This window comes from Salmo salar, chromosome 23 (genome assembly GCF_965601325.2).
Source record: "Salmo salar chromosome 23, fSalSal1, whole genome shotgun sequence".
NCBI classification, from domain to species: Eukaryota; Metazoa; Chordata; class Actinopteri; order Salmoniformes; family Salmonidae; genus Salmo; species Salmo salar.
This window is the reverse complement of record NC_138313.1, coordinates 42,662,056-42,686,601: the sequence shown is the minus strand read 5'-3', so window position 1 is coordinate 42,686,601 and position 24,546 is coordinate 42,662,056. Positions and strand designations below refer to the sequence as shown.

Sequence of the window (24,546 nt, the reverse complement as noted above, 5' to 3'; positions counted from 1 at the left end):
AAGTTCACACTTAGAAAGGAGATATAATTGGGACACACCCCATGTGTTCTGATAACTACAGGAATTAAACCATATTGAGGTTGTCTGCTTTCTATACGGTTTAGAGAGAGAGAGAGACACAGAGAGAGAGAGAGAGAGAGGCAGAGAGAGAGAGAACATCAGGTAAAGTTGTGGAGATGAGGGAATATGTGATCAGAACCCCTCCAGTCTGGTTAACCACAGTTAGGTCCAGTATGGACTATCAATACAAGTCACCATTTACAATGTGACCCAGTTCAATGGGTCTGAACAGAACTGGGGGATGTCAGACATGAAGTTGTCTAAACACAACTGGAATATCATTAGTTTGTGATTCATTGTTAATGGATTTTCAATTAGGAACACAGAGGAACAACCTGACAACACACATAACAACATAACAATAAAAACAAAGAGGAGGAAAACCACTAAAGTCATTACCATATTGTCATGTTCTAATGACAGGGAGAAACAATCTAACATCTAGAACATTACTTTAGATCTGGTCAAAAGAATCCTAGTGCACTACACAGGGAATAGGGAGCTATTTGGAACAGAGACACTAACTCCTGTATGAAGATCTTTCTCCCCTCATCTGTCTGATATATCTGTCCATTTCCCCTCCCCTCCTTCCTTTACATTCTATTCTATCAGCCACACCACTAGCTCACCTCCACACAATCCATTTACAAGTTAAAGACACACCTTGGAATAAATAACAAAGGAAAACTATTACTAGATGAAGTTTAGTGTTGTATTTTTTATTTCCCATCACCATAAATCATATTTAATCACTGAACAGTAGCAGACCTAACTTCATCTGTTCCTGACTCTGGATAGTGGATTAAAAAGACCATCAATCTCCAATGATATAAAAGTACTATTCTGAACATTACTGATATACTGAGTGGCAAGTCAAGATATCTGCTGGTTTTATTGTTTGGTCAATAGCACCACCTGCTGGACAGGTTTAATGTTGCTGGACTGAGCAGTATGGGAGGATGAAAGATGACACATTTAGGGCCGGTTTCCTGGACATCTACATTGAACATTCTTTTTAGTCCAGGACTAGGATTAATCTGTGTCTGGGAAACCAGTCCATATAGTTTAGTAGAAAGTAAGTGATTCCAGCTTGTAGTGGGCTGACTAGTCCTGAATTGTTCTTTTGTTCCTGGACCATTTTCCATGCAGCTCCAGGTGACAGAGAACACATTAATTAGGGCCGAGACTACAAGCTGTTCAATGATACTGAGGAGAATTACATAGAGACAGAGAACCAACTGAGAAAACATATCAATGGTTCTGAATGACAACCAATATACATCAACACCATACATCATGATTCATGGAAATGTACAAGATTAAAACATTGTATTTGATAAAAATAAGTACATTACATTTTAATTCAACTATACAGTCAGACAAATTATTGTACAGAATAACAGACCATTATATCTGGTGACCATCACCACCAGCATGACTAGTATCTATGTGGACCCTACTACAGTTTAACCAGCTCAGCTATAGACTACAGCAGCATGACTAGTATCTATGTGGACCCTACTACAGTTTAACCAGCTCAGCTATAGACTACACCAGCATGACTAGTATATATGTGGACCCTACTACAGTTTAACCAGCTCAGCTATAGACTACACCAGCATGACTAGTATCTTTGTGGACCCTACTACAGTTTAACCAGCTCAGCTATAGACTACACCAGCATGACTAGTATCTATGTGGACCCTACTACAGTTTAACTAGCTCAGCTATAGACTACACCAGCATGAATAGTATCTATGTGGACCCTACTACAGTTTAACCAGCTCAGCTATAGACTACACCAGCATGACTAGTATCTATGTCGACCAGCTCAGCAGTACTATAACAGAGATAAAACCCAGGATAGAGGGGCTGAGTGAATGTGGTCTGGACTCTGTGGAGGAGGGTCATTGTGTCAGAGACGCTGTAGAAGGACAGAGTACCTGCCTTGTGATCCAGGTACACTCCCACTCTGGAGGACTGAGGGCCTGATACTTTAGTCTTAAAATTATTGTGTCTGAAACAATAACCACCACTAAAGCACTGGTACTGTAAACTCCAGGACTTGTTATTATATCCAAATACACCATCTGTCTCTGTTCTGCTGATGTCTTTATATGAGACTGCTGTAACAACAACATCACCACTCCACTCCACCTCCCAGTAACAGCATCCAGACAGACCCTCTCTACAGAGAACCTGGTAGTGGTTGGTGAATCTGTCTGGATGGTCAGGATATGGTTGGACTTGACGTGTAGTGGTCACCTTTCTGTTCCCTTCAGACAGAGAGAGGCGTGTGCCTGCTGTGTTTGGGTCCAGTGTGAGCTGACAGGAATCTGGGAGAAGAGCAGAGCAGAGACCAATGAGGGGAGTTAGAACAATAAGTTAAGTCAGATACTGTATCTACCCTGTCTTTGATTAGAGCACAGCAGAGATCAAATCAGTGAAATATGAGGAGTCAGATAGATACCCAGTCTTTGATTAGATCTACTATTGCTATATATTTCTACAGGGATTGTTAGGAGTGTCAGTAAAAAGAGACTGTTAGTTACTTCACAATAAAGAGACTCACATTGTAACAACTGTTCTCTGGTCTTGGGCTTTGGAGGCAGTACAACATCCCTTATATTCACTACAGACACACAAACACATTGACAGAGAGAGGGAATGTTATCATACCATATTCCACATGTATATGACTAGTAGGGAACTTTCAATGGTCTAAAGTTGATGTTCTTATTATTTTCAACACACCTGTAGTGGAGATCTTGGTCCATTCTCTTTTAAGGAAGTCTTCTAGTTTCTCTCTCAGTTCAGACACAGTCTTACTCACTTCTCCAAAGTACTGAAGAGGACGGACAACGATGCTAGGTATGTCTGAAGATACACTGATACTGGAGAGAGACTGATAACTCTGGAGAGAGAGAGACAGAGAGAGAGAGAGATCGACAGACAGACGGAGATAGAGAGAGAGACAGACAGAGAGGGAGTGAGCCAGACAGAGAGAGAGACAGAGACAGACACAGAGAGAGAGACACAGAGACCGAGAGAGACAGAAAGAGAGACAAACATTAAATACATTTTCATATCACATGTAACAAGGCAGTTTAGTTACCTGGAGGAAATGGATGTGATCCTCTGTGTGTGAGAGCTGCTCCACCTCAGTGCTTCTCTTCCTCAGCTCAGCTATCTCCTGCTTCAGTTGCTCCAGGAGTCCTTCAGCTTGACTCACTTGAGCCTTCTCTTGGGCTCTGATCAGCTCCTTCACCTCAGAGCTCCTTCTCTCAATGGAGCGGATCAGCTCAGTAAAGATCTGATCACTGTCCTCCATTGCTGCTTGTGCAGAGTGCTGTTAAGAGAGAGAAAGAGAGAGAGAAGAGGGAGAGAGAGAAAGAGGAAGAGAGAGAGAGAAAGAGAGAGAGATGGAGAGAGAGACTGATCCAGCCACAAACCCAATTCCATTTTCCCTAAATGGCACCAAAAAAAGTCTTCCTTTTTATTTTACCACTACAATCTGTTCTTTGGACGAAACTGGGAAAAAGTATATAACAATAATAATAATAACTGGTTTACGTTTTAACTACCAGCAATTGGTAAAAACATTGTACGATGCTCAAACTTACATCATTAGAAATAATAGGTTATGCTGATTAAAATGGTGTAGAACTTCAAACCATTAAAATAAATACATCTATTAGAGATAATTGGAGAAATAGACAGACATGTCCCTATTTCCCCAAAATTATGGCAGTCTTTTATTTAACCAGCTTACCATTTATCTACTACCATTTGACTTGTGTTTAACATTTAGTGGTTTGTAATCTAGTGGTTATGAGCGTTGGGCAGTAATAGAAAGGTGGCTGGTTCGAATCCCCAAGCCGACTAGGTGAGAAATGTGTCGATGTTCCCTTGTACATCAACAGATTTAGGCTCTTTACCCCTAGTCACTCTGGATAAGAGTGTCTCCTAAATGACTCACATGTAAATGTAAACTCTGCCTCTGCGAAAGTGTGTCTATAACTTACAAACGTTTCATTATTCACAGACAGACTCCTCTGAAGGCAAGCAGGCAGCACACTCCTGAAAACTAACTGCTCAGCAAAGCAAAGGCTATTTTGAGAGCTACCAGATATATATTAAAAAAGCTCATTTTCAGTGTCTGTGTTTATATGTTAAGGAGGTGTTACTTTGGCAGATAATGTCACCCATCTAGATAATTATATACAAATATGTATATTTAACTAAATGTTTAGCGTTTTCTGGTTTATGTCAGTTTCATTATGCTATAAATTGTTATTTTATGGTTGTTAGTGATACAATGAACTAGAACATTTTATATTTTGCAATTCTGAGTAATTACTACTTTAGTAAGGATACACACTTTATTCAGTACTGCTACAATTGCTAAATAATTCCAATAGATGGCAGCATAAGACAGTTCAGATTAGTTTAGGTCAAGTATAAGTAGCCAACTCAACAAGCCCCACCAAAAGCTTGTTCCTTCAGCGGCAGCAAGGACTCTGCCTTCTCCCACCAGAGAGGGGCATGTTGAGGTAAATTTACTAACCGTGAGGGCTGCATGATGTCATTTATTGTCGGGCTGGAAGATGCATCATCTTTTCTATTCCGAGGCTGTTTTGTCATATTTGTGTATGTAGGTGGCAGGGAAGTCAGGCGCAGGAGAAACCAAATTGGTTAATCTGGAGTATTTAATGAAAAAACAAACTCCAAAACCAAAATACAAAATAACATGGGTAAAATATACCCGTCGCACACCGATACACAAACCCACGTAACATAACATCACAAACAATCACCGACATGGACATGAGGGGAAATAGAGGGTTAAATACACAACATGATTAACTTCTCTTGGGTAGGGGGCAGTATTTTCACGGCCGGATGAAAAACGTACCCAAATTAAACTGTCTACTACTTGGGTCCAGAAACTAGAATATGCATATTATTAGTAGATGTGGATAGAAAACACTCTGAAGTTTCTGAAATTGTTTGAATGATGTCTGTGAGTATAACAGAACTCATATGGCAGGCAAAAACCTGAAAAAAATCCAACCAGGAAGTTGAAAATCTGAGGCTGTAGTTTAAATTAATTCCCTTTCCAAACTACAGTGACTTAGGGGTCATTTTGCACTTCCTACGGCTTCCACTAGATGTCAACAGTCTTTAGAAAGTTGTTTGAGGCTTCTATGGTGAATTTTGAGGGAATAACAGCCGGTTCAAGCAGTGGACTGTCTGAAGTCATGTAGTTACTTCATGAGCATTCACACATGGCTAGCATTTTTTATTTTTCTTCTGTAATGAATATGCTATTGTCCGATTGGAATATGATCGATTATTTATGTTAAAAACACCCTAAGGATTGATTGTAAACATCGTTTGACATGTTTCTACAAACGGTAATGGAACTATTTAGCTTTTCGTCTATTGATTTGCGCTCCCGCATCGTGCCTTTGGAATAGTGTTCTGGACGCGCCAACAAAACGGAGGTATTTGGACATAAATGATGGACTAATGAACATTTCTTGTGGAAGTGGGAGTCCTGCGAGTGCATTCCGCCAAAGATCAGCAAAGGTAAGGAAAGATTTATAACACTAATTTAGAGTTTTATTGATGCCATGACTTGGCGGGTAGCTGTATAGCTTGCATTGATGGTTGAGCTCCGTACTCAGAATATTGAACAATGTGCTTTCGCCGAAAAGCTATTTTAAAATCTGACACAGCGGTTGCATTAACCTGTTGGGGGTAGGGGGCAGTATTTACACGGCCGGATAAAAAACGTACCCGATTTAATCTGGTTATTACTACTGCCCAGAAACTAGAATATGCATATAATTATTGGCTTTGGATAGAAAACACCCTAAAGTTTCTAAAACTGTTTGAATGGTGTCTGTGAGTATAACAGAACTCATATGGCAGGCAAAAACCTGAGAAGATTCCTTACAGGAAGTGGCCTGTCTGACCATTCCTTGAGCTTCTTGCCTCTGTTTATTGAAGACTGAGGATCTTTGCTGTAACGTGACACTTCCTACGGCTCCCATAGGCTCTCAAAAGGCGGAAAAAGCTGAATGATGTCATTCCAGCCCCAGGCTGAAACACATTTGCGCTTTTGGCAAGTGGCCGATCAGAGGACAATGGGCTTAGGCGCGTGCACGAGTCGACCCCATGCTTTATTTTCTTTAGTCTTTTTACCTAAACGCAGATTCCCGGTCGGAATATTATCGCTTTTTTACGAGAAAAATGGCATAAAAATTGATTTTAAACAGCGGTTGACATGTTTCGAAGTACGGTAATGGAATATTCGAATTTTTTGTCACGAATGCGTCGTGCTCGTCACCCTTCTTTACCCTTTCGGATAGTGTCTTGAACGCACGAACAAAACGCCGCTGTTTGGATATAACTATGGATTATTTGGGACCAAACCAACATGTGTTATTGAAGTAGAAGTCCTGGGAGTGCATTCTGACGAAGAAGGCTAAACTTGCTGGGTGTCTAAATAGCTAGCCCTGTGATGCCGGGCTATCTACTTAGAATATTGCGAAATGTGCTTTCACCAAAAAGCTATTTTAAAATCGGACATATCGAGTGCATAGAGGAGTTCTGTATCTATAATTCTTAAAATAATTGTTATGCTTTTTGTGAACGTTTATCGTGAGTAATTTAGTAAATTGTTAGTAAATTCGCCGGAAGTTTGCGGGGAGTATGCTAGTTCTGAACGTCACATGCTAATGTAAAAAGCTGGTTTTTGATATAAATATGAACTTGATTGAACAAAACATGCATGTATTGTATAACATAATGTCCTAGGTGTGTCATCTGATGAAGATCATCAAAGGTGAGTGCTGCATTTAGCTGTCTTCTGGGTTTTTGTGACATTATATGCTAGCTTGAAAAATGGGTGTCTGATTATTTCTGGCTGGGTAGTCTGCTGACATAATCTAATGTTTTGCTTTCGTTGTAAAGCCTTTTTGAAATCAGACAGTGTGGTTAGATTAACGAGAGTCTTGTCTTTAAAATGCTGTAAAATAGTAATGTCACGTCCTGGCCAGTATAAGGTTAATTGTTTTTGTAGTTTGGTCAGGACGTGGCAGAGGGTATTTGTTTTATGTGGTTCGGGGTGGTGTGTTTGTGTAAAGGGTGTTTGATTTAGTATTTCTGGGTTTTTGGTTGATGGTCTATGTGGTTGTATTCTATGGTTAGTCTGGTGTGTGTGTTTCTATGTTTGGTTAATTGGGGTTGGGACTCTCAGTTGAAGGCAGGTGTTGTCTATCTGCCTTTGATTGAGAGTCCCATATATTGGGGTGTGTTTGTGTGTGTGATTTGTGGGTGATTGTTCTGTGTATAGCCTTGTGCCTTACCAGACTGTTTATTTGTCGAGTGTTCGTTTTTCGTTATTTTGTATGTTCATTTTTGAGAGTAATTAAAAATCAAGATGAGCATTCACGTACCTGCTGCGTTTTGGTCCTCATTCACCGACAACAGCCGTGACAAGTAATATGTTTGAGAAATTGAAGTAATAGCATTTCTAAGGTATTTGAATAACGCGCCACAGGATTCCACTGGCTGTTACGTAGGTGGGACGATTTGGTGCCACCTACCCTAGAGAGGTTAAAATCTGACACCACGATTGCATAAAGGAGTTCTGTATCTATAATTCTTAAAATAATTGTTATGTATTTTGTGAACGTTAATCGTGAGTAATTTAGTAAATTCACCGGAAGTTTGCGGTGGGTATGCTAGTTCTGAACATCACATGCTAATGTAAAAAGCTGGTTTTTGATATGAATATGAACTTGATTGAACAAAACAGGCTTGTATTGTATAACATAATGTCCTAGGAGTGGCATCTGATGAAGATCATCAAAGGTTAGTGCTGCATTTAGCTGTGGTTTTGGTTTTTGTGACATATATGCTTGCTTTGAAAATGGCTGTGTAATTATTTTTGGCGGACGTACAACCTTATTTTCGCTGTAAAGCCTTTTTGAAATCGGACAATGTGGTTGGAATAACGAGAGTCTTGTCTTTAAAATGGTGTAAAATAGTCATATGTTTGAGAAATTGAAGTTATAGCATTTATGAGGTATTTGTATTTCGCGCCACGCGATTCCACTGGCTGTTGACTAGGTGGGACGCAAGCATCCCACCTTGCCCAGGGAGGTTAAACGGCCCCACAAACCGCGGACCCAGCTTCCGGCAGGGCAGGTGGAGGGGCAGGTTTCTGGTCGAGAGCCAGACCCTGTCCCCCGGTGCAAACACCGGGGCCTCACTGCGGTGACGGTTTGTGCCAACTTTCTGGCGCGCTGAAGGCGGACATGGGCAGCGTCCCAGGGTTTCCTCTGCGCGCCGGAACCAGTCATCCACCGCAGGAGCCTCGGTCTGACTCTGATGCCAAGGGGCCAGAACCGGCTGATACCCCAACACACACTGAAAGGGAGAGAGGTTAGTGGAGGAGTGGCGGAGCGAGTTCTGAGCCATCTCTGCCCAGGGCACAAACTCCGCCCACTTACCCGGCCGGTCCTGGCAATAAGACCTCAGAACCTACCCACATCCTGGTTAGCTCTCTCCGCCTGCCCATTACTCTCAGGGTGAAAACCCGAGGGAAGGCTGACGGAGACCCCCAGACGTTCCATGAACGCCCTCCAGACCCTAGAAGTGAACTGGGGACCCCGATCAGACACTATATCCTCAGGCACCCCGTAGTGCCGGAAGACGTGTGTAAACAGAGCCTCCGCTGTTTGTAGGGCCGTAGGGAGACCGGCCAAAGGGAGAAGACGACAGGAAGGTGGAAGATCGGTTATAAAATCCACCGGCAAGTACGACCACGGCCGTTGTGGAACGGGTAAGGGTTGTAACTTACCCCTGGGTAGGTGTCTAGGAGCCTTGCACTGAGCAGAAGGAAACATAAACCCTCACGTCTTTAGGTAAAGTGGGCCACCAGTACCTCCCACTAAGACAGCGCATCGTCCGATCAATCCCAGGATGAGCAGAGGAGGGTGACGTGTGAGCCCAGTAGAACAACCGATCGCGGACAGCAGACGGAACGTACCGACGCCCAGCTGGACACTCAGGGGAATGGGCTCAGCACGTGACGCCCGCTCAATGTCCGCGTCCAGCTCCCACACTACCGGCGCCACCAAGCAAGAAGCTGGAATTATGGGAGTGGGATCCATGGACCGCTCCTCTGTGTCATACAGCCGGGACAATGAGTCTGCCTTAACGTTCAGGGAACCTGGTCTGTAAGAGAGGGTAAACACAAAATGGGCGAAAAACATGGCCCACCTTGCCTGGCAAGGATTTAGTCTCCTCGCTTCCCGGATGTATTCCAGATTAAGGTGGTCAGTCCAGATGAGAAAAGGGTGTTTATCCCCCTCAAGCCAATGTCTCCACACCTTCAAAGCCTTGAGGACAGCCAACAGCTCCCGGTTCCCCACATCGTTTCGCTCCGACGGGCTGAGCTTCTTAGAAAAGAAGGCACAGGAGCGGAGCTTAGATGGCGTACACGAGTGCTGAGAGAGCACAGCTCCTATCCCAGCCTCAGATGCCTCCACCTCCACTATGAATTGCAAAGACGGATCCGGATGAGCCAACACAGGAACCGAGGTAAACAGAGCCTTCAGTTTCCTAAAAGCCCTGTCCGCCACAGCCGACCACTGCAAACGCACCGGACCCCCCTTCAATAGTGAGGTAATGGGAGCAGCTACCTGACCAAAACCCCGGATAAACCTCCGGTAGGAATTGGCAAACCCTAAAAATCGCTGCACCTCCTTCACCGTGGTTTGAGTCGGCCAATTACGCATGGCTGCAATGCGGTCACTCTCCATCTCCACTCCTGACGTAGATATGCGATACCCTAAGAAGGAGACGGACTGTTGAAAGAACAGGCATTTCTCAGCCTTGACATACAGGTCATGCTCCAACAGCCGACCAAGTACTCTGCGCTGTTGCTCGGCCTCCGACTGCAAGGCATTACAGAGGGTAGTGCGAATGGCCCAGTACATCACTGGGGCCAAGCTTCCTGCCATCCAGGACCTCTATACCAGGCGGTGTCAGAGGAAGGCCCTAAAAATTGTAAACGACTCCAGCCACCCTAGTCATAGACTGTTCTCTCTGCTACCGCACGGCAAGCGGTACCCGGAGCGCCAAGTCTAGGTCCAAGAGGCTTCTAAACAGCTTCTACCCCCAAGTCATAAGACTCCTGAACATTTCATCAAATGGCTACCCGAACTATTTGCATTGCCCTCCCCCTCCCCCTCTTTACACCGCTGCTACTCTCTGTTGTTATCATCTATGCATAGTCACTTTAATAACTCTGCCTACGTGTACATATTACCTCAACTGACCGGTGCCCCCGCACATGGACTCTGTACCGGTACCCCCCTGTATATAGTCTCGCTATTGTTATTTTACTGCAGCTCTTTAATCCCTTGTTAATTTTATTTCTTATTCTTATCTGTATTTTTGTAAACTGGTTGGTTAGGGGCTCATAAGTAAGCATTTCACTGTAAGGTCTACACCTGTTGTATTCAGCGCACGTGACTAATAACATTTAATTTGATTTGATTTAGTAGGTCACTCCTATTAGATTTACCAGATGATAAACTATTCAATACAGACAGAGAATCTGAGCATACTATAATTCCAACAGGTTGTACGTCCTCCACCCACTGGAGGACAACTATTATCACCAACAGTTCAACTGAGTATACTGACAGTTCATCTGTTAGTCTTCTATCTGCACATCACATTCAGGAAGGTAAACACCTGCTCCTGTGTGCCCACTATCTGGGTCCTTGGATCCATCTGTGAAAAGAGGTAAAAAAGCATAACAACTTCTACCAATGTAACTGTCAACCAGTTTCCCTTTATCACTGACTTCTGACCCATCTTTTCTCTACCAAGGTTAGATCAACAACAGGATCTGGGAGTAACCATGGAGGAACATCCCCTATCACCACAGGAGGACCAACCTCCAACTCCCTCAAACCACTCTCATCAGCAAGCTTTCCAACTGTCCATCCAAAACCACTGCCTTGTCTACTAGTATATTCCCAACAGTCATCTAGAACAGTAGCAGTGTGATGCTCAACCTCACAGCCTTTCAACCCAATAAGATAATGACAATTTATTACACCGTATATCCAAAGGCATCTCACCTGCCTCCACTAGTAAGACACATACAGATGTTGATTTAAATGCACCAATACATATCCTTAAAGCTATATACTGGATTCTGTCCAGCTTCTGAAGACAAGTCTTTGCCGCTGTTCCATAAACTATACACCCATAATCAATTGCCGTCCTGATCAGAGCTCTATAAATATCCATCAACGATTGTCTGTCAGCACCCCATTCATAACCAGAGACTCACACAACCAACTACCATGAAAGTGATGGAATGAGAGAGAGAGAGACATCATTACAACACTGTACATAGACATAATATAACGTTTCTTCTTCTTTGGAGTTTAACGGCGGTTGGCATCCAATATGTTTCATTACCGCCCCCAACTGTACTATAATATAAATATATTTTACTTTGAGATACAAAATGGGAAAAGCTGAAAAGAACATTTAATAAAAACAACAATAATACTAAATAAAACCCTTCCAACTAACTCTACAGTCATTAGAGTTAGGGGGGGGGGGGGGGGAGAGAGCTGGTAATGTGATGAGGTAGCGTCTTCAAAATCAGTTTCGCCCCAATAGGGAACGTCCTCTTGGTGTAATGGTCTAGATGTTGGTTTCTCCTCCAGTAGACCTGGGTTCATATCCCGTTGGTTACATTAAGCAGTATATTCTCTGAAAGGGGTCCAGACAGCCTGTTCCCAACAGTGGGGTCAGTGATATTGGAGAGGGGGCCCTTTCCCTCTCTCTCTCTCTCTCTCTCTCTCTCTCTCTCTGACTGGAGGAGAGAAGTAAAATGGTGTGTCTCCTCTGGTCAACAATACTCACCTTAAGAGACTCCACAGCCTGTTGGAGCTCCTTCAGCTCCTTCTCTCTCTCCTGGAATCTCTGCTGGACCTTCTGCTGACTCATCCCCAGCTGCCTCTGTGGAGAATCACTCTTCAATGAGCTATCAAGCTTTATTTGTCCAGTAGATCAATAGTATAGTCATGTGACATAGGGTCCATAGAGAGGAAGGTCTACAATCTTGATGGTCTATTTTATATGATATTTATATGTTGCTATGTGAATGATTATAGTTCTAACAGTCGGTGTACATGTATCAAGGAGTTGAGACTGAACTTTGGACTCATAAAAGGGCATTCAGAATGATAATAGTGTTTGACTTTAGGAAATGGTGATACATTTGGAGAGTCTGGGTTAACATATCTATATAATCAAGGTTTGTGTTCATATTTGTTCTGCCGTGGATCGATTTCATTTGAATTATCTCATATTCAAACAGTCGTTGTTCCTACTGTATCTTTAATTCTTTGTTTATCAGACAGTCACCAACAAGTTGTTCTGGTCTTACCTGTTTCTCAGTCCTCTCTGCTGCAGCTGACACTGTATCATGGCCTTTATGTTCATCCATTGTACACTGATGACAGATACACTGCTGATCGGTACGACAGTAAACCTCCAGCAGTTTGTCATGAAGAGAGCAGATCTTCTCCTTTAGTTGTGCGGTGGCTTTGACCAGCTTGTGCTTCTTGAAAGCAGGAGATTCGTAGTGAGGTTGGAGGTGAGTCTCACAGTAAGAGGCCAGACACGCCAGACAGGACATGAGGGCTTTCTGCTTTCTGGTCCCAGTGCAGGAATCACACGCCACATCTCCAGGTCCAGCATAGCACAGAGCAGGAAGGGAAGCAGCCTGGAGTCCTGTCTTCTTCAGTTCCTCCACCATCTCAGCCAACATGTTATTTTTCCTCAGAATAGGCCTTGGAGTGAAGGTCTGTCAGCACTGAGGACAGCTATAGACCCCTTTCAGATCATTCTGATCCCAGCAGTCCTCAATACAGCTTCTACAGTAACTGTGTCCACAGGGAGTAGTGACTGGTTCCTTCAGTAGATCCAGACAGACAGAACATCATAACTGGTCCTGGTCCAGCAGTACTCCCTGCTGAGCCATTTGATGGTTATTCACTCTCACACAGACAGATGACACTGAGACTCAGATCAGTTTCGTTTCCAAAGAAGAGAGTTTTTGGAAGGTATGAACTTTCTGGATTTGCCAGATAGGTGAGTTTAGAGGGAGGAAGAGAAGGAGGGATTAGAGAGAGAGAACTGCATGCAATGTTGAGAGACATATTTTAGTTCCTAGTTTAGGACCCTTAATATGGAATACATTAGAGTGGTTAGAATACATAAAGGGTAACAGTTTCTATGAAATACATATTATAATTATTTAATAACCTTTATAATACCTTATAATAGACCTATGTGTTATAACACTGATTATAAGTGTTTAACATTTTTTAGAAGTGGTTGTAATGAGGAGGGGACTTGATATTGATACAATATACCGTAGGTGAATTGAATACTGTATGTATTGACTGATCATTGAGAATGAGGTAATACTTTATATTACAGGTTATTACTGTTAGCTCTGTAATGGGTGCGTGATGGTGGCAGGAAAGTCAGGCGCAGGAGAACGAACTTGATATAAACGGAGTCGTTTAATAAGTGCTCACAAACTCTGAAAACCAACATATACAAAATAATGAACGTGGGTACAAAACCCGTCGCACACCAGAACATAAATAGCACCAATACATATAACAAACAATCACCGACAAGGACATGAGGAGAAACAGAGGGTTAAATACACAACATGTAATTGATGGGATTGGAACCAGGTGTGATGGAAGACAAGACAAAACCAATGGAAAATAAAAAATGGATCAGTGATGGCTAGAAGGTCGGTGATGTCGACCGCCGAACACCGCCCGAACAAGGAGAGGGACCGACTTCGGAGGAAGTCATGACACTAGGGTCAGGGGTAGAGGTACTACATTCAGCAGTAACACTAGACATATCTAGGATTAAAAAGAGAAGACGTTTTACAGTCAGAGTTCTTTGTATTATGAACATATCCAATACATTATTTCTGAAACCAGATGAAATGAAACTGTCTTTCAGCAGGAAAAGCTTCTCTAATAATCCTAACCATGGCTGGGTGTCTTCAGAGACTGAGAGGTATAGAGACACACTGTCAAGTCAAAACATCTGGCTGTGCTTTCATGTCAAAACCCTTATTCTATTCTGGTCATTATATTATATTGTATTATATTCTATGATAATATATTATATCCATAGTCTCCACTCAGTATAGTGTTAATGATGACTGTTTATTGTGTACATTGATTGAATGGTTAGGACTATCTCTCTGTATTCACAGTTTAAATCCCAAGAGACCCGGAGACCTAAAGGAAGCCTTCAACACTGCGTCCCTTCATCCAGTCATAGTAAACAACCTCTGTCTGTCTGTCTGTCTGTCCGTCTGTCTCTCTGTCACGTCCTGACCATAGTAAGATGTTATTTTCTATGGTAGAGTAGGTCAGGGCGTGACAGGGGGTGTTTTTCTATGTTTTCTATTTCTATGTTCATATTCTAGTTTTGTATTTCTATGTTGGTTTTGTTTGAGATGATCTCCAATTAGAGGCAGCTGGTCCTCGTTGTCTCTAATTCACCTCTGCGTCAAGGTTTGTTGTTTTTTTGTCATTCAGTTTATTTATTGCGTAGTTTCACAGTATAAATAAAATGTGGAACGACACACATGCTGCACTTTGGTCCGCTCCTCTTTCGACAGCCGTGACTCTCTCTGCCTGTCTATTGACAGCTGTAAATACAGCCAACTTCTCTGTAGTGGTTGTTGTTGCTATCAGTGCTGCACAGTTATTTTCAGGTCTCTCCAGAGATGGTAGATCAGGTTCAACTCTGGCTGGGCCACTCAAGGACATTCAGAGACTTGTCCCGAAGCCACTCCTGTGTTGCCTTGGCTGTGTGCTAAGGGTTGTTGTCCTGTTGGAAGGTGAACCTTCGCCCAGTCTGAGATCCTGAGAGCTCTGTACTTTGCTCCGATCCTGACTAGTCTCCCAGTCCGTGCTGCTGAAAAACAACCCCACAGCATGATGCTGCCACCACCATGCTTCACCGTAAGGATGGTGCCAGGTTTCCTCCAGATGTGACGCTTGGCATTCAGGCCAAAGAGTTCAATCTTGGTTTCATCAGACCAGAGAATCTTGTTTCATATGGTCAGTCCTTTAGGTGCCTTTTTGCAAACTCCTAGTGGGCTGTCATGTGCCTTTTACTGAAGAGTGGCTTCCGTCTGAAGGTCTGATTGGTGGAGTGCTGCAGAGATGGTTGTCCTTATGGAAGGTTCTCCCATCTCCACAGAGGAGCTCTGTCAGAGTTACCATCAGCTTTTTGGTCTCCTTCCTGACCAAAGCCCTTCTCCCACGATTGCTCAGTTTGGCTGGACTGCCAGCTCTAGGGAGAGTCTTGGTGGTTCCAAACTTCTTCCATTTAATAATGATGGAGGCCACTGTGTTCTTGAACCTTCAATGCTGCAGAAATGTTTTGGTACCCTTCCACAGATCTGTGCCTTGACACAATCCTGTCTCGGTGCTCTACGAACAATTCCTTTGACCTCATGGCTTGGTTTTTGGTCTGACATACACTGTCAAATGTGGGACCTTAAATAGACAGGTGTGTGCCAATCTAAATCATGACCAATCAAATGAATTTACCAAAGGTGGACTTCAATCAAGTTGTAGAAACATCTCAAGAATGATCAATGGAAACAGGATGCACCTGAGCTCAATTTCGAGTCTCATTGCAAAGGGTCTGAAATCGTATGTAAATTAAGTATTTCTGTTTTTTATTTTTAATACATTTGCACAAATTTCTAAACCTGTTTTCGCTTTGTCATTATGTGGTATTGTGTGTAGATTGACGAGGAACATTTTTATTTAATCCATTTTAGAATAAGGCTGTAATGTAACCAAATGTGGAAAAAGTCAAGGGGTCTGAATAACTTCCGAATGCACTGTAATGTCATCTATAACAGCGCTTTGGTCCACAATGCTTTATGCCATAAATAAACTGTTAAATACCCAGGAAAGTCCTGAGTCTGAATGAATATGCGGATATCTTTGTTTGGATTCTATTACATTCATTGGCTGAGATGCAACCTTCTATTGCAGAGGAGACAAAAAATATACTTTGCTTGGAAAGTAATCTAATTCTGTCGCTATCAATTCATTGAGCTATTAACTTTCAGTAAAATAGATGTTTAAACCAGTCAGCTTTTAGGGAAACACTTGTGACCATCTCTAGTTGGGTTAAGCCACAGAATAAGAGTAGCCATCAGTTAAACCATATTACTGTATTGTTATGACCACTCTGTCCGGGATGGAAAGGTAGGCCCACTCTGTCTGGGGTGGAAAGGTAGGCCCACTCTGTCTGGGGTGGAAAGGTAGGCCCACTCTGTCTGGGATGGAAAGGTAGGCCCATTCTGTCTGGGATGGAAAGGTAGGCCCACTCTGTCTGGGGTAGAAAGGTAGGCCCACTCTGTTCGGGATGGAAAGGTAGGCCCACTCTGTCCGGGATGGAAAGGTAGGCCCACTCTGTCGGGGTGGAAAGGTAGGCCCACTCTGTCTGGGGTGGAAAGGTAGTCCCACTCTGTCTGGGGTGGAAAGGTAGGCCCACTCTGTCTGGGGTGGAAAGGTAGTCCCACTCTGTCCGGGGTGGAAATGTAGGTCTAACTTCTGAAAGTACCATGCATAATGATGTCTCAGATTTTATTATTTGAAAACGGGGACAGATTCGTTGTAAACAAGACACACTGATGAACACAGACCTATCTCTCTGACCATTTCTGGCCTAAAATGTCTGCAATTTGTTTGGTATTAAAAAATCTGATAACGTCTCTAGTCATGTAAACTGACATACAATTACAGAAATGTTTTATAGAAGGCCAGTTGTTGGGAGTGAGTCGACTCCAAAAATCTTGGAGTCGTTCACCTCTACAGACGACACAGTTTTACTGAGAAGAGTTTTCTGTTTTCCTGGTTCTCTCTGTAATGTCAGGTAACAGGTCTGGCCAGAAGAGGGCGTAAATGTTCTGTTACTGGATAGAACAGAGAGAACTCAGAACAACAAATCATTAACCAGGTTTCCATCCAACCTCTGAAGTACATGTCAGATAACAAATGTCATGACAGGCCTGATGGAAAAAGCAATTTTATCGCTAAACGTTTCCAAATTTCAATAAAATATGCAAAGTGGGATCTTTCAGTGTTGGTAGAATTATTTTATTTATTGAACCTTTATTTAACGAGGCAGGTCAGTTAAGAACAAATTCTTATTTACAATGATGGCCTACCAGAAGGCAAAAGGCTTACCAAAAGGCAAAAGGCCTCCTGTGGGGACGGGTGCCTGGGATTAAAAATAAATAAATATAGGACAAAACACACATCATGACAAGAGAGACAACACTACATAAAGAGAGACCTAAGACAACATAGCAAGGCAGCAACACATGACAGCACAGCATGGTAGCAACACAACATGGTAGCAGCACAAAACATGGTACAAACATTATTGGGCACAGACAACAGCACAAAGGTCAAGAAGGTAGAGACAACAATACATCACACAAAGCAGCCACAACTGTCAGTAAGAGTGTCCATGATTGAGTCTTTGAGTCTTTATGCAAGAAATTGGAGTTATAAAGGCTGGGAGTCATGCTATGATATGTTGTGTAGTCCTCCCGCTATGATATGTTGAGTAGTCCTCCCGCTATGATATGTTGTGTAGTCCTCCCGCTATGATATGTTGTGTTGTCCTCCCGCTATGATATGTTGTGTAGTCCTCCCGCTATGATATGTTGTGTAGTCCTCCCGCTATGATATGTTGTGTAGTCCTCCCGCTATGATATGTTGTGTAGTCCTCCCGCTATGATATGTTGTGTAGTCCTCACGCTATGATATGTTGTGTAGTCCTCCCGCTATGATATGTTGTGTAGTCCTCCCGCTATGATATGTTGTGTAGTCCTCCCACTATGATATGTTGTGTAGTCCTCCCACTATGATATGTTGTGTAGTCCTCCCACTATGATATGTTGTGTAGTCCTCCCGCTATGATATGTTGTGTAGTCCTCCCACTATGATATGTTGTGTAGTCCTCCCACTATGATATGTTGTGTAGTCCTCCCACTATGATATGTTGTGTAGTCCTCCCACTATGATATGTTGTGTAGTCCTCCCACTATGACTTATTACACTCAGACAGTAGGATACTGCTGATGGTGATGGACAAAAACTACAAATATAATATAAAAATACCATAAAGATCAATTTATCAAAATTAACAACATTCTCAGTAACGGTTACAAAAACATTTCTTGCTATGACTGATATAATGTATATCTACCTTGCTGAACAAGTCACTCTGGATGAGAGTGTCTGCTAAATGACCAACATGTAAATGTATATGTGAAAATGAACATACTTAAATGAACTGCAAAGCACACTGGGTATTATCATTGATCTTCAAATCAAATGTTATTTGTCACATGTGCCGAATACAACAGGGGAATCATCAAAGAAAAAGAAAAAGAAGAAAAAGGTCAAGGAGGTAGAGGGAGAATAATCTGGTTAGAAACTGTATTATATTAGGACTTTTAGTTGTCGTTGTATCTATCAGGGCCGGACTGACTCATGTATCAGCCTGACCGTTTAAAGACTAGAGGAGGGAACTCGAGACAGAGGTTATTTCACAATGACCAGCAGCTGAAATGCTTTCTTGCAAGTCCTTAACCAACAATGCAGTTTTAAGAAAATACCCCCACAAAAAAGTAAGAGATAAGAAAAACAAATAATTAAAGAGCAGCAGTAAATAACAATAGCTGGGCTATATACAGGGGGTACCGGTACAGAGTCAATGTGGAGGCTATATACAGGGGGTAGCGGTACAGAGTCAATGTGGAGACTATATACCGGGGGTACCGGTACAGAGTCAATGTGGAGACTATATACAGGGGGTACCGGTACAGAGTCAATGTGGAGGCTATATACAGGGGGTACCGGTACAGAGTCAATGTGGAGACTATATACAGGGGGTACCGGTACAGAGTCAATGTGGAGACTATATACAGGGGGTACCGGTACAGAGTCAATGTGGAGACTATATACAGGGGGTACCGGTACAGAGTCAATGTGGAGACTATATACAGGGGGTACCGGTACAGAGTCAATGTGGAGGCTATATACAGGGGGTACCGGTACAGAGTCAATGTGGAGACTATATACAGGGGGTACCGGTACAGAGTCAATGTGGAGACTATATACAGGGGGTACCGGTACAGAGTCAATGTGGAGACTATATACAGGGGGTACCGGTACAGAGTCAATGTGGAGGCTATATACAGGGGGTACCGGTACAGAGTCAATGTGGAGGCTATATACAGGGGGTACCGGTACAGAGTCAATGTGGAGACTATATACAGGGGGTACCGGTACAGAGTCAATGTGGAGACTATATACAGGGGGTACCGGTACAGAGTCAATGTGGAGGCTATATACAGGGGGTACCGGTACAGAGTCAATGTGGAGACTATATACAGGGGGTACCGGTACAGAGTCAATGTGGAGACTATATACAGGGGGTACCGGTACAGAGTCAATGTGGAGACTATATACAGGGGGTACCGGTACAGAGTCAATGTGGAGACTATATACAGGGGGTACTGGTACAGAGTCAATGTGGAGACTATATACAGGGGGTACCGGTACAGAGTCAATGTGGAGAATATATACAGGGGGTACCGGTACAGAGTCAATGTGGAGACTATATACAGGGGGTACTGGTACAGAGTCAATGTGGAGACTATATACAGGGGGTACCGGTACAGAGTCAATGTGGAGGCTATATACAGGGGGTACTGGTACAGAGTCAATGTGGAGACTATATACAGGGGGTACCGGTACAGAGTCAATGTGGAGACTATATACAGGGGGTACCGGTACAGAGTCAATATGCGGGGGCACAGGTGTCGAGGTAATTGAGGTAATATGTACATGTATGTAGAGTTATTAAAGTGACTATGCCTAGATAATAACAGAGAGTAGCAGCAGCGTAGAAGAGGGGGGTGTTCAGATGGCTACCCAGACTATTTGCATATGATCTTGTTTTGGGGCGGAGCTCATTAGAATAATACTCAACTGAAATTGTTCACTTTCACATTTATGTTTTAGTCATTTAATAGACACTTATCCAGAGAGACTTAAAATGTGTGCATTTACCTTCAGACAGCTAGGTGAGCCAACAACCTCTCACAATCGTATCAAGTACATTTTCCCTCAACAAAGTATTTATCAACATTTTTACATTTATATTTAGTTAATTTAGCAGACAGTCTTATCACACCATAGTACTATCATACTGCTGATACCAATGTTGTCATTTAGCAGACAGTCTTATCACACCATAGTACTATCATACTGCTGATACCAATGTTGTCATTTAGCAGTCTTATCCCACCATAGTACTATAATAATGCTGATACCAATGTTGTCATTTAGCAGACAGTCTTATCACACCATAGTACTATCATACTGCTGATACCAATGTTGTCATTTAGCAGACAGTCTTATCACACCATAGTACTATCATACTGCTGATACCAATGTTGTCATTTAGCAGACAGTCTTATCACACCATAGTACTATCATACTGCTGATACCAATGTTATCATTTAGCAGACGTCTTATCACACCATAGCACTATCATACTGCTGATACCAATGTTGTCATTTAGCAGAGTCTTATCACACCATAGCACTATCATACTGCTGATACCAATGTTGTCATTTAGCAGACACTCTTATCACACCATAGTACTATCATACTGCTGATACCAATGTTGTCATTTAGCAGACAGTCTTATCCCACCATAGTACTATCATACTGCTGATACCAATGTTGTCATTTAGCAGACACTCTTATCACACCATAGTACTATCATACTGCTGATACCAATGTTGTCATTTAGCAGACACTCTTATCACACCATAGTACTATCATACTGCTGATACCAATGTTGTCATTTAGCAGACAGTCTTATCCCACCATAGTACTATCATACTGCTGATACCAATGTTGTCATTTAGCAGACAGTCTTATCACACCATAGCACTATCATACTGCTGATACCAATGTTGTCATTTAGCAGACACTCTTATCACACCATAGTACTATCATACTGCTGATACCAATGTTGTCATTTAGCAGACACTCTTATCACACCATAGTACTATCATACTGCTGATACCAATGTTGTCATTTAGCAGACGCTCTTATCACACCATAGTACTATCATACTGCTGATACCAATGTTGTCATTTAGCAGACAGTCTTATCCCACCATAGTACTATAATAATGCTGATACCAATGCAGGGTGAAAGAGGGTTCAAAAAATGTTTTCATGAAAAGTTTAGTATTTTGAAAATACAAATGACATAATTTTGAAAATACAACATACATTGGAGTGTAAATTAAATTACAATATACTCCGAAGTAATTAAAATACGTATTTCAAATACATGTAACAGAAATACTGCCCATCTCTGACTTCATAGTATACAGTACAGACATGACATGGGCCTTTTCTCAATTAGATTTGCTCAACTCCTGTATCCTCTCTCCTCCTTTTGAAAAAGGTCAAAGGTAACCAAACTATGTTTGCTGTCATGTCATCTTTTACTATTCTATTATTTTATTTAGTATTATTACTATTATTATTTTAATATTGTTTCACTCACTTCTCTTTGACCTGCATTGTTGGAGCTCGGAGCTTAAGAATTTCACTGTACCCTGCCTGCAATTAGATCTGTGATCCTGAGAATGTGACAAAAACACTCTGATTTGATTTGACATAGGCAGTGTTATCTACACTCAGTGGCCAGTTTATTAGGTACACCCATCTACTCCTGGGTCGGACGCTCCAGAACACCCTGAATTCTTTGTGACAGGTGTTCAATCGTTGCTCAATTGGTATCAAGGGACCTAATGTGTGCCAGGAAAACATTCCCCACACCAGTACTCTACCATCACCAGCCTGTACCGTTGAATCCAGGCAGGATGGGGCCATGGACTCATGCTGCTTGGGCCAAATCCTGACTCTGCCATCAGCATGACGCAACAGAAACCGGGATGGAGCCACTTGTTCTTGTTTTTATCTGATAGGAGTGGAACCCGATGTGGTCGTCTGCTGCAATAGCCCAACCGTGACAAGGATCGACAAGTTCTGCGGTCCGAGATGTTGTTCTGCACCCCACTGTTGTACTGAGCCGTTATTTGTCCGTTCATGGCCCACCTTTTAGCTTGCATGATTCTTGCCATTTTCCTTCGACTTCTCATCAACGAGCTGTTTTTGCCCACAGAACTGCCACTGACTAGATGCTTTTTGGTTTGTCGCACCGTTCTCGGTAAACCCTAGACACCGTCATGCGTGAAAAGCCCAGGAGGGCAGCTGTTTCTGAGATGCTGGATGCATCGCGGCTGGCACCGACGATCATACCACACTCAAAGTCGCTTATATCACTCGTTTTCCCCATTATAACGTTCCACGGCCACGTGACTCACTGTCGGTAGGAGCGCTGTGGTCCAGGTACACTCCTACTCTGGAGTCTGAGCAGATGGCAGGGATATCTGTCTCTTTACTATTGTGGTAGAAACAGCATGTAGATGCAGAACAGTACAACCTCCAGGACTGGTCATTACCTCCAAACCAACAGTCATTACCACTTCCTCTCCTGCTGATGGCTTTATCTGAGACGGCTAAATCAACCTCAACCCGGTCCACTCTTCCTCCCAGTAGCAGGCTCCAGACAGACCCTCTCCACACAACACCTGTTTCCAGTGGCTGAATCTATGTTGATGGTTGAGATAAGGCTGGATCTTATCACTCCTGGTCACCTTTTGGTTCCCCTCAGACAGACGCAGGAGTTGATGTGCTGTGTTGGGATCCAATGTCAGCGGGAACCAGTCCAGGAAGAGGAAAAAGGCCCTGTGCCTTTAAGAATATATTATTGACAAGTCAGTCAGCCAATCTCTGCACCCATATGTTGGCCAATCACCTCTGGCGCCCTTCCCTTGGGCATCAGGGCTGCATTCAGCACAAATAAAATGTAATGCATCATTCAATTAAACGGATACGGTGCTGTTCTGAACGACCAGTTGAAAAACCGCAAGGGGTTGTGATTTGGGGAATGCTGTCAGCATGGCCGCTTTCCTTTAAATACGCCACTTGTTGCTTCATGCCACACCCCGCCACACCCACCAAATGGAGCAGAACATTGAAGAGCGTTTTGGGGAAACGTGCCATTCAGTATAAGCTGTTACGCAACAAAGCAAGCGTTTAATCAAACTGAACGCACCCCATTTGAGTTTCTAAAAGTGAGCGTGTTAATGAGTGATGTGTGCGTCCACTCAACGTGAGCAGTGCTGTGTAGTGTTTGCTATGCTAACATATTCATACTACTGTTTGTTGTTGACATTCATGCTTGCCTCTCTTACCATTAAATATGGACCATACATCCTGTTAAATATGGACCATACATCCTGTTAAATATGGGCCATACATCCTGTTAAATATGGACCATACATCCTGTTAAATATGGACCATACTTCCTGTTAAATATGGACCATACATCCTGTTAAATATGGACCATACATCCTGTTAAATATGGACCATACATCCTGTTAAATATGGACCATACATCCTGTTAAATATGGGCCATACATCCTGTTAAATATGGACCATACATCCTGTTAAATATGGACCATACATCCTGTTAAATATGGACCATACATCCTGTTAAATATGGACCATACATCCTGTTAAATATGGACCATACATCCTGTTAAATATGGGCCATACATCCTGTTAAATATGGACCATACATCCTGTTAAATATGGGCCATACATCCTGTTAAATATGGACCATACATCCTGTTAAATATGGACCATACATCCTGTTAAATATGGGCCATACATCCTGTTAAATATGGACCATACATCCTGTTAAATATGGACCATACATCCTGTTAAATATGGGCCATACATCCTGTTAAATATCAACCATACATCCTGTTAAATATGGACCATACATCCTGTTAAATATGGACCATACATCCTGTTAAATATGGACCATACATCCTGTTAAATATGGACCATACATCCTGTTAAATATGGGCCATACATCCTGTTAAATATGGACCATACATCCTGTTAAATATGGGCCATACATCCTGTTAAATATGGACCATACATCCTGTTAAATAGTTTTGTGCTTACAGCATTCATGGAACTTTTTATCAGGTTTTTGCTTTGGCAGATTTTATTTTGTTAATTGACATTTGTCAATGAAACTCATGAATGCAACTGTTTATGTCAAATTGTGTTGTGTTCTAATTTTAGCCCTGGTTGTCCTGAAAGGAAAATGGTAAAATACTTCA

The 24,546-nt window shown here is 42.5% G+C and overlaps 1 protein-coding gene across 2 annotated transcripts in view; it reads right to left on the bottom strand.

Moving 5' to 3' along the window:
• Positions 1–1,140: 1,140 nt before the first annotated feature.
• LOC106584676 (tripartite motif-containing protein 16) overlaps positions 1,141–24,546 on the bottom strand; it is a 37,745-nt gene continuing 14,339 nt past the window's right edge. Inside the window, exons 1-6 of one of the 2 annotated variants that reach the window (XM_082968141.1) lie at positions 12,557–13,166; positions 12,031–12,126; positions 3,176–3,409; positions 2,815–2,974; positions 2,633–2,692; positions 1,141–2,396 (exon numbers count right to left, since the gene is read on the bottom strand). In XM_082968141.1, the coding sequence (XP_082824267.1) occupies positions 1,846–2,396; positions 2,633–2,692; positions 2,815–2,974; positions 3,176–3,409; positions 12,031–12,126; positions 12,557–12,940 (1,485 nt within the window). In that variant the 5' untranslated portion in view covers positions 12,941–13,166 and the 3' untranslated portion in view covers positions 1,141–1,845. Of the gene's footprint in view, positions 2,397–2,632; positions 2,693–2,814; positions 2,975–3,175; positions 3,410–12,030; positions 12,127–12,556; positions 13,167–24,546 lie in introns of those variants that run through there. The other variant, XM_082968142.1, reaches the window with a different exon arrangement.